This window comes from Priapulus caudatus, unplaced genomic scaffold (assembly GCF_000485595.1).
Source record: "Priapulus caudatus unplaced genomic scaffold, Priapulus_caudatus-5.0.1 Scaffold714, whole genome shotgun sequence".
In the NCBI taxonomy this organism is placed as follows: domain Eukaryota; kingdom Metazoa; phylum Priapulida; class Priapulimorpha; order Priapulimorphida; family Priapulidae; genus Priapulus; species Priapulus caudatus.
In genome coordinates this window covers 68175-78854 of record NW_014577775.1, presented here as the reverse complement: position 1 = coordinate 78854, position 10680 = coordinate 68175, and the positions used below count along the sequence as shown (strand labels likewise).

Below are 10680 nucleotides of genomic sequence, written 5' to 3'. Positions count from 1 at the left end.
TTTGTGGGTGCATGTTTGTGTGTGTGTGTATGTGCGTGTGTCTGCATGTTTGTGTGCATGTTAGTGTCCGTGCATGTGTGCGTGCGTGCGTGCGTGTGTGTGCGTGCATGTTTGTGTGTGCAGACCTGCCAACCTGTGATTCATGAAAATAGTAAGGCTTTTCTTTTCTTGCAGCAGGTGGCCATTTTGTTTGTATGTTATGCGCGCGCAATGAATGATGGGACTAACTCTAGATCCGCGAGAACAACGTGAAGCGCGTGATCGCAATATGGCTGCGCCCACATCGCCAGATATTTCTCGGCTCCAATGTAAAAAACATTAATTTTCACAAGTCGTAAAAAATCGTAAGTTTTCCAGTTTGATCGTACATTCGTAGAAACATCATGGAATTCGTAAGGAATACGAAAAATCGTAAGGGTTGGCAGGCTCTGTGTGTGCGTGCATGTTTGTGTGTGTGCGTGTCTGCATGTTTGTGTACGTGCATGCATGTTTGTGTGCGTGCATGTTTGTGTGTGTGCGTGCATGTGGTGTGCATGCGTGTGTGATGTTTGTGTGTGTGCATGCGTGTGTGCCATGTTGGGGTTCGTTCTTGGTGTATGGTGTTTGGCTTGTGCATGTCTGCCAGGTTTGAATGTAAAAAGATGCCAGGTTTTATGGAAAAAGATGCAGGAGAAAATTTGTTAAATTGTGAACATCTCCGGCGATACTTGAGTGATCTGTCATATCTGAACCAGCAATGGGTGTGTGGCAGGTTCAATTGTAATGCATACACTTGCTCGCCCCTCTTCTAACTCAATCTCTTCCTTGTCATCCTTCCCTTCTCCCCCCCGCCCCCACCACTCTGTCTCTTGCAGTTGCTTCCTCTGTTATTCAATCGATTGATATTTCTAGGCAGAATATTTCCGGAGCAAGTGGATCGTAGCATTGAAAGGCATCTGTTAATGAGTGCGCGAGATGGCAAGGCACACATCACACATGCCGTGCCAATGTACAGACAGACTCACTACCCGTGAGTAAATTGTTCAGTTTGTCGAGATTATCATGTGCCAAATGAGATATATCGCATATGACGTTGTACACTGTGTACGTGTGAGTATTTTCAGTTTCTTCTTTCTTTGTACAAGAGGGTGCCACCAGTATAAGCTGCATCCTTAAACCAAAATTTTAAAGTACTGCACAAGTAGAAATTGTCTTATTAAAACACAATAGCTACAAGAATTGGCGGTGAACTTGGTTTCAGATTTGTTGACATTTTGCAACGTCTAGAAGCACATTTTGTGAAATTTGAGTCCATGTAGTGGCGATGTTTGATGGTAAATCTTAGTTGGAATTTACTAATATTGAAACTTGAGGTACAATTCAAAAGATCAGGCCACATTGCAATATAAGTTATTTTTAGTTATAAATACAGAGCAATGTAACTTTTTTTTATACATTAGATGAGGTTTTGTATTAGAATACAATGCAGAGTCAGTCAGAATTAATGACAGATTCGCTGGAAGTGTTGACAGAATCATGCATTTTACTTAAAACTAACTCAGTTCTGATGGCTTCATTAAAAATAATGCAAGCAAACAATAATTTGCATAGCCAAAGGTTTTTAATTCTATCATACCTAGGACTTCTGTTATTGCATTCACATTTTCTGATTAATCTGCTTCTGATTTCTGATGATTTTGTAATGTGGAGTATTCTAGTATATCTACATGGTTTGGTGAACAGATATACAGTGATTAATTATGAGCAGTGTGATATATGTAGGTTATGAAACAGAATATGTATTTTTCCATTTTGTCCATTCTTTCCTTTTATTGTCTGTACAGTAAAAAATTAAGTATACATTAATAAGTTAATTTCATGTGTTTTAGTTTGTATAATTTGGCGATTTAATTTAAGGTACTAGTTGAGATTAACAAAAATAGTTTAATGTTTTGGAAATCATACTATATAAATATCAACAAAGGTATAAAAAAAAACATAGCCTATGGAAAAATGGGCTGAGGTTTAATGAAAATATTACTGTTACAATTGTTCATGTTTCCCATTCTTCATTTATTATAGTAATATACCCATGATTTAGGTAGCACCAACAGCAATATCATGCCTCAACCCTTTTTTAATTTAATTGCATTTTATAGTAACAAAACAATTCGTCATTTAAGCATCAGTTTTAAAATAGTCTGATATGACCACGAGTACATAAGGATTATTTAGAATATACCAATCTCATATACGCCTGGCATGACATGCAGTGACTTATCAGGCCTAATCCATTGTGTAGTTGAAGGTTCTTCCATTGACAGACAGTGTGACAAGTAATGACCGTGGATCCTTTGGGTCTTTAAGCACCTGTACATTTCCTCTTATGACCTCTCTCTGCATAAGGTAAAAGACTGCATCTCTATCGCAAGGACAATCACAAGTAGAGCATGCCCACCAATAAACTTGCAGTGTGTAATCTCTTAGTCTTGCCAGCATGCAAAAGTACTACCAAATCATTGCCGTCCTATTCTTACCACTCCGTACTATGGCTCTGACTACTATCATACACATATGTATATTATACTCATGCATTTACTATAGATTATAGAGTATATTATTAGTATATATAATAGTATATATATATATATATTATATATATATATATATACTGTGTGTGTGTTTATATACATATCATATACATTATATTTATGTATATATGTATATACTACGGCTTTCTACTAGTATCGTTCATACTCGCTTAAAAACGCATTGCAATCACTCAGGGAAGTCGTTTTTTTTAATTACACAGTGTACGCACCTTGACAGACAGGTATGGGCTCTCGCAGATAAAACAGCGTCTGCTTCCAGTGGGTTGGCGTGTCGGCTGCACTCGTCGAAAAACTCACCTGCCGTACAGTACATACAATATGCCGGTGTACGCACTAATGAAATTGGGAATGGCCGCACAAGTCGTTACGATCGATAGTGACGCGCACTGTAAACTGCAGTTTGTTGGAGCTTCTTAGAAAAGCATCTGTTTGTCAGTAAACATTTCACTGCCACGAGGTCAGTATAAACAACAAACATGACATAGCAGGACTGTGACAATTAAGGCGGAAACAGACCCACCATTTATATTTCCAGTATAAAAATCATAAAAACTTGGACATGAACATAGAACGTACCGGTTCCTGCAAGTCTTTGTCGAATCGAATGTCAAAAAAGCCTGTGATGGCTGTCACTACACCCTTTCTGCAGGCCGTTAATAGAAACTCGCTGGAAAAATCCAGCTCTGTCACACTACACGTCTTCAGATCCAGTTCCTATGGAACAAATTTTTATTTGGGGTTAACCTAAACATATGTATACTGTATGTGTGCGTGCGTGCGTGCGTGCGTGCGTACGTGTGTGGGCTTACGTAGAGTATATATAATTATGTTTGTGGCGTTACACATTGCAAGCACCTGCCTTTCATTATTTTACCTATTTACCTTACCATTACCTTTTTTCACCTCTCAATATTTTAGTTAGTTTGCTATTATTGTTGTCATCTAGTTTTATTTAGATTTATCTATATTTTTAATTGTGATGAACTTGTTGAAACCATGGATGTATCTGTAACTCAGCTTAAAGTTGCAGCCGTGTGTTATGATGCAGCACGATTGCACGAACACCAACCGACTTGTTTTACTAACCATGGTAACAATCACAATACTATCTACAGGCATAAATACATTGTATGTGTGTGTGTATGCGTGTGTATCATATGTGTGTGTATGTATATATATGTATAAGGGTACTCGCTACTCACTGCTCAGTATGCGTGTGTGCATGCGTGCATGGGCGTGTGTTCATACTACAGAGACACTTACCTTCACTACAGCACTGTTCGACATGATGTCATCTTTGCCCACTGTCTCTATGACAGCCTCCTTTTCCACTATCGACACCATGCACGACATTTTGAAATCGTAGACGTCATTCCAGAACCCAATGTGTTCCTGATGCTTGCTCACATTGCCTACTGCAGCAAGGCTTATGGAACACAAGTTGGGAAACACTGAAATTGGGAGGCAAATGAAATCCAGCTGAGACAACACATCGGGGACTTTTGATCAAAATGAACAATGTTGGAGCTACGGAGAAAAAAACTTATGCAGCGGTAGTTGAGTAAACGAACACCCCCACCTCCAAAAAAAACTTAACGATTTGTTGAAGCAATAGTATATCCATTGAGCGACATGAATAGAGTTACTTACTGTGTCCATTAGGAGTCAGCCACTTATCTCTGGCGTACAGAACGCTGTCGAGCATAGATTCGAATAACAGGAAGTAGCCCATCCATTCAGATATGATGATGTCTACCTGTAAACACCACAGCAGCTACCTCACACCCAGCACCCGTTACTGTTTCGGCCAAAAAAACGTTTTTTAGTTCTTGCGCCGAAAAGCAGCCCACGCCGTTAATGCAACGTTAACTTTTTACACGCGTGGCAATGATTATAAATTGATTTGATTTACATCCGACGAGGGTGTGGCCGCACGAACACTGATCGCATGTGACGAACGACGATGACGAGCCATTTACATGTATATTGCTCGTAACATTACACTGACATTCCACAGGCGTTGGTGTACCACTTAACGTACTTTATCGACGGGCAGCGAAACCTCCTCCACTTTGCCTCTGATCACGGTGATGATGTGCTCCAGCTTGTTCTCTCTGCAGCAGACACACATACCCAACAAACCACCGGTCAGAGACAAGCCTTCATTATTCTGAACGACCGCAACGATTACATTCGTCGTCGCGAAAACACCCTAATCTAGATTCCACGGATTTTTCCCGCAGGCTAACGCGCTCGACTTCGTACGTAAACACCGATCGCTATCATCGGAACTAGATCACGCAAATCCACATAGCGTTCTCGACACGCGTTTCGTCATCTCATCGCGCATCTCCTTGTCATTGTCATCTCGTCGTCGCGCGTCTCGTCGTCTCGTTGCCGCGGCGACGCGAGTCTGGGGGGAGCAGCACCTGACTATGTCCATCGCCTGGTAGACAACGTCGGACATGTCGACGGCGATGACGCGGCGAGCGCCGGCGCGCGCGGCGAACATCGACAGGATGCCCGTGCCGCAGCCGACGTCGAGCACGACCGCGTCGCGAAACACGGCCGCGTTGCTCATCACCGCGCGCCGGTAGCTGAGCGTACGCACCTTGTCCTGCAGAGCGAAGCAAACATGAGTGAGTCGCGCGACGGGGGGGGGGGGGGTAGCGGTCGTAACATGGGCACTATATACGTATATACTGTATATATATATAGAGAGAGAAAGAGAGCAAGAGCGCGAAAGAGAAAGCCCCAACCTTCCTGGTCACAGTGCACGTATGATACGTGTGCAGCGGCGAATGTACGTATGATGTCAGTATTAGTAGAAATTAATGAGGTAGGGCTAATGGATCTTGCTTAGTTTGCAACATATGAATAATAGCTGCTTATATTTTTATGTGTGGAGTTTATTTTAACAGGGTAGGATTTGGCTTATAGCCAGGCTTACTGTTAGGTTTATGCTTGGTGTTAAGCCACTCATGATTTCCGTCACAATACAACTGTGCGAGATCCCCGCAAAACTCCCAGCCTTCCGGGAAAAAAAACCCATTGAAAGACCGCTACCAACGGCGTGCGCCTCTCGCGCCGCGACCGTTAATCCGGACCATCCAGGAAAACTCGGCGAAGGATGCACCGACCTTGAGCATTTCCTCGTGTATGCCGTGGTGAGCGTAGGCAGAGAAGTAGCCGAGGTCCTCGCACGCGGGCCGACGCTGCACGCTGCTGCTGCTGCTGCTCGCCGCATGCCCCGCATCCTCGTCACACGGCAGCACGATGTCACGCACGCACGTCCTTCAAGCGAAGACGTAAATCAGTACGACAGTCGCCGCATCGCTAAAACGACTTGCATCTTTGAAAGACGGTCCCCGCGCACTTGCCTTTATCGTTACGTGTTTTGCCGCTTAATCGAGACCACATTGTCGTGATTGCTGACCTGCCCCAATGAAGCAGGGATCACGGTACTGCACGTGTCGGTGCTTAAAGTGTTATAAGGAGCGAGTAAAAAACATTTATTTTTATTCACTCCTAAATGCAGAATTGTGTACATAACGTCAGGAGTCTATCAATATATGATAGACTCCTGATAACGTAGTGGCTGTGCTTATAACCGTTTACACTGGGAATCCTGACCCATCGTTAAAATTATAATAACACGTCTGTGAATGTCGGAAACAGCAATGAGTAATGTGATAACACTTGACACAAAATAAAACACATTATAATGATATATGTGTTATGCAATAAATTAATCCTTAATAATACACGTGTTGACATAATAAAGCATTACTATGCTGCTAATAGAATGACAACATTGCAGGTGATAACGGCAGGTAATGTAATCAGGTCATAGCTATCTATATGGTCGGACACACATTTTTACCATCACAAGGCAGAACCTTGGAATTGCTTCACACGAGTCATTTTTATTGGCCGCATACTCTATAGTTACAGAGCCTTCACAGAGAAGGCTATATTATGTCTTTACCTCATTTTGTCCATTTTCTGTTGCGACTCGCACAATTGTTCCTGTAGCTGAGCCACATTGCGTTCAGCTGCCTCTAGTCTTGAAATGAGAGCGTGGTACTTGACACGTGGTACTGTGACTTCTTCTTCACTCCCTGGCGTAGTATTTTTATTATCACCTGTTCGTCCGACTGCTTCTGGATTTGACTGAATGTGGTCGCCATTGCTTACACTGATATCTTCAATATCTGTGGGCATGAAAATTGTTAAGTGACCCACATCCTGATCACTGTAGATGAGTGGGTGTGATGATAATGTGTTAACTTTACAATAATGCACATTTGGAAACAGTATTGTAGTTCTTTGTGTTACCTATTGAGGCTATTGTATAACTGAATAATTGTACAGAAATTACCATTTTCAATTTATTTATACACATTTAACAATTGGTGAATTACAGACAGCACTCTTCAGCAGACCCCAAAATAATTATCATGAGATAGCCACAACTGTGCAAGGATTATAAGCCTATATGATGTTAGATTGAAAATTACCTGTAATGTAGTAGAAGTATGACGATGGACTTAATAAATATCACAACACAAATGTTTCAAATATACAATTATTTCATACCAAACTGCAATGCAGCATCATCTTCAATTACAGGTTTCAAATAACTTTCGCTACACCAAGGTGTTCCATCACAGCCTTCATTTCCAAAGAAATCTACTGATGGTTTCTGCAAAGAGTAAATTAAAAGGAATTACGGATTACATTTCGTAACACTCGCACGTACAATTCGTTTGTGGTCGTTTTGTTAAATTTACATCATTTACTTATATAATTCTCCAATTAATAACAACTGGTCAAGAAGGATGTCTGATGGTGTACTCATTACTACCTTTCATTAAACACACTTAAATTGAGAAAACAGTAAAACCTAGTAGTGCAAGTCGTCATCTGTGTCAGAGGAACATTTCAAGCAATTGATAAGGTCAGATGTCAGATGCCAGATACTGATTCAACAGCTACATGGCATTTGTTGAACCACAAAATTGGGCACGAATTTGTCACTAACAGGTTATATACATACTTGTATGCATTGTCTAAAGAAAAAGTAAAAATAGAACTAGATATCATCCTGTGTATGTACCTCTTTCCTAATATAATTTATCATTTTAATATAGCTGAAATCATCTAGATGAAATCTCTGTACAACAGACGTGATGTCGAAATTGTGGTTCACGTTGCAGTGGCAATACATGTCATCCACAGTGTTGAACCCCTGCTCACAAAACAGGCAGGTGGCAGTAGTGGCCATCGGCTCTGGATTGCACTCTTCCCAGTCCTCTTCATCACCACTGTCTGACACTTCATCCATATCTGGCACCTGGTTATCGCAGCTGCCTATAATACATTCACAGAGACAAAAATTACGAAACAAAATTATTATAGAGTGGAATGGGAAGGGAGAAACCATTTTAGTATTGTGATACATAGTAAGTTCCAGGATAGCGGAGAAAGGTTCGTGTTGAGAATAAACCCAGTTTGGAAGTTATAGTCTTTGAAAACGCACCAGCAAACCGCCCTGAGTGATTCACTCAGGGGTTCCTCCATGCAAAAGGATACGCTCGCGTTGTAACCCTATCCTGTGTTTGGGTTACATTATTGTATCTAGCCTACACCAGTTGGTTTGGATTGATTGTCAGTTCAGATGCAAAATATTGAAAGCAAAAGGTTATACATCATAGATTAATTTGGGTACTATGACGCGCGTATATGAGATAGCCGAGTCGGTTTAGAATTAGTGTTAGGGTTAGGGGTTGGGGTAGCCCGACCAGGCTGTGCGACGGATTGTCTATACAGCCTGACACCCTTCCATACAAAAAACCTATCACCTCTGCAGATCTAGATGAATAACTCTGTATATCTCAAATAAAACTATTCTATTACCACCTTTGACTTGCCTTGTTTGAAATATGAACATTAACTCACAGTTGTCCTGCTTCTAAACTAGAATGTATCTCTTAATTCACGGTATAATCTGCTAATTCTCACAGCATATCAACTTTCCAATCAGCTTTACCCGCCATGTTTACACTGCGCATGAGTCAATGGAAGAGAGACACGGAAAACCCGAAACGGAAAAGACTCGCTAGAAAATACTACAGAAAGAGTACAATAGCTGCACGATGGCTCTCCCGGCAATTACACACCAAAGCAAGTGAAACGATGTTCACAAATGTCTGGGCCATTTGTAAAAACCTTAGATGACATGTTCTCGGATGTAGGGGTGGTTTGCATGAGGACCGCAGATCGTTTAATTTCCCTTGTTCGATCCATTGCGGATTTTAGTCACAGTCGGAATGATAGCAAACATGGTGGCAAATTCATAAATTTGGTTGCATTCGTCTCAAAAAGTTGCTGTAGCCCCGTAAGTACCCAGCGCATCGTAGCACACTGATGGTTACAAGAAGGTGGATGTTTACTGATTCATTTGGTATATCACATGTGAAGTGTTCTTTGGCGATTCTTGGCAAATAAGACAACTACGTGTTTACCTGCAGCCAATGTTTGGGCCCAAGGATAGAGAACATGGGTCCCAATAAAACCAATGTGCTTGGCTAACACCCTGACCTTAACCCTAACCCTAATCCTAACTCTAATTCTAACCCTGACCTTAACCCTAACCATAACCCTCACCAAAAATATAATCAATATAATCAATAATATTGATGTAAATGACATTGGTTTTATTGGGACCCATGTTCTCTATCCTTGAACCAATGTTTGAAACGGTATTCTAACCCTAGCAATACCGTTTCTTGGACTTGGAGCTAGGGTTGGGGATAAGAATAGGGTGACTGTCTCAGTGTCTGTACTTGTGTGTGACTGCCGTACCCGTAGCCTCGAGACATTAAGATACGACTGCAGCGCATGCGTAGTGTGACTGCCGTACCCGTAGCCTTGAGACATTAAGATACGGCTGCCGTACCCGTAGCCTCTGCGTTATAATAAACCATGTTATTTAACATAAAACTCGTGTACGACTTACTGGGTGCTGCCATCTTGAAAATCACAGCGCCATCTGGTTACGACCATGTAAGTTATTTTAACTTTTAATCATTTGTTTATGTGATGTTAAGTTACAGTAAGAAATGTGTATTAATAAACGTACGAAAAAACTATATCGCGTATATATGTATCAACAAATGTATATATTGCTCTTTGGGAGGTATTGATATTATTGATAAAAAATACAACTGGTATTTCGGTAGGCAACCGCTAGATGGCAAGCAAAGAGTTCTAATGCGCCAAGCTGTAAATATATACCTAGGCCTTATTCCGTGCTGTAAACTAAATATATTTATGATATATGGTTCAGCGTAATTTATTATTAACGTGCATTGCACTTGTCGTATTGCAAGATGACGCGAGGCCGGAAAATGGAAAGCTTGTCGCCAAAGTTTCATAGCTTCATCCTCTCTAACGGAGTTCGTATGCCAAAGCTTGGACTTGGTAAGCATCCCTTCCTCGGAACGGACCAGTACTGGGGAGTGGAGTATCGGAACAGTACTGCCAGTAGGCTACATCAAACATGCATACGTTTTGTATCTGTGTTCGATCTGAGTTTGATAAATTTATATATCCGTCACTTTAATGAAAACGAATATCGTAATTTTTTGTGCGTTTGCAGTGTTTACGTGGTAAATCCGCACACTGCGGCATGCGGTCCCCTACTGACTATTCTTGCGTGTCGCCCTGCCGATAATGCGGCGAGTTCAGTAGCTGGTACTTTTCCATCCGCAGCCGGTGACCGGTTAAGTGATTGCAGGCGTTCTGTGTGTAAGTAGATTAATGAATGGACGATGGCTTACGGAGCCGGAAGGTTATGTAATCCACGCGTTTTTACACATACTCTGTGTTGTACTGTACTATAAAAACCACTAATGTGATGAAGGTGTGCAGGTTTTGCTATCTCAAGCTCCAAAGTAGAAAATGTTTGTTAGTCTAGAACCCCACTCCCTCAGTCTATAGTTACTGGGGCTGAGAGGGTCTATGTCTCCCAGGGTACTGCCGGAACGTACCCTGCGTACGGTCCGGTATACCGGAACGTACCCTG

At 41.6% G+C, this 10680-nt stretch overlaps 2 protein-coding genes across 3 annotated transcripts in view; one reads left to right on the top strand and one right to left on the bottom strand.

The window, feature by feature from the left end:
- Window positions 1-2149: 2149 nt before the first annotated feature.
- On the bottom strand, window positions 2150-9641 carry LOC106813011 (protein arginine N-methyltransferase 3-like). 2 transcript variants are annotated; one of them, XM_014817054.1, is made up of 12 exons: window positions 9613-9641; window positions 7711-7964; window positions 7191-7296; window positions 6580-6805; window positions 5732-5885; window positions 5021-5208; window positions 4633-4705; window positions 4242-4347; window positions 3855-4042; window positions 3168-3305; window positions 2800-2888; window positions 2150-2374 (listed from the first exon to the last, which is right to left on the bottom strand). In XM_014817054.1, the coding sequence occupies exons 1-12, from the start codon at window positions 9623-9625 to the stop codon at window positions 2266-2268; spliced, it is 1644 nt and encodes a 547-aa protein (XP_014672540.1). In that variant the 5' UTR covers window positions 9626-9641; the 3' UTR covers window positions 2150-2265. The 2 variants fall into 2 exon arrangements, with proteins under 2 accessions (XP_014672540.1, XP_014672539.1); XM_014817053.1 differs by lacking the exon at window positions 9613-9641 and having other exon boundaries at window positions 2150-2375; window positions 2801-2888; window positions 7711-8069.
- Window positions 9642-10477: 836 nt separating this feature from the next.
- The window catches only part of LOC106813006 (uncharacterized oxidoreductase ZK1290.5-like), a 7853-nt gene continuing 7650 nt past the window's right edge, over window positions 10478-10680 (top strand). Inside the window, exon 1 of the mRNA XM_014817049.1 lies at window positions 10478-10518. The gene's annotated coding sequence lies outside the window, so the exon portion shown is untranslated. The remainder of the gene's footprint in view (window positions 10519-10680) is intronic.

Excerpts from the sequence above, each read along its gene's own strand:
- LOC106813011 (XM_014817053.1), bottom strand. The coding sequence starts at position 8,055 with ATGTATCACAATACTAAAATGGTTTCTCCCTTCCCATTCCACTCTATA. Across the intron at positions 5,209-5,731 it reads TACACGAGGAAATGCTCAAG|GACAAGGTGCGTACGCTCAG; the intron begins GTCGGTGCATCC and ends TTCGCTCTGCAG. Across the intron at positions 2,376-2,800 it reads GCCCATACCTGTCTGTCAAG|GAGAGGTCATAAGAGGAAAT; the intron begins GTGCGTACACTG and ends ACCTTATGCAGA.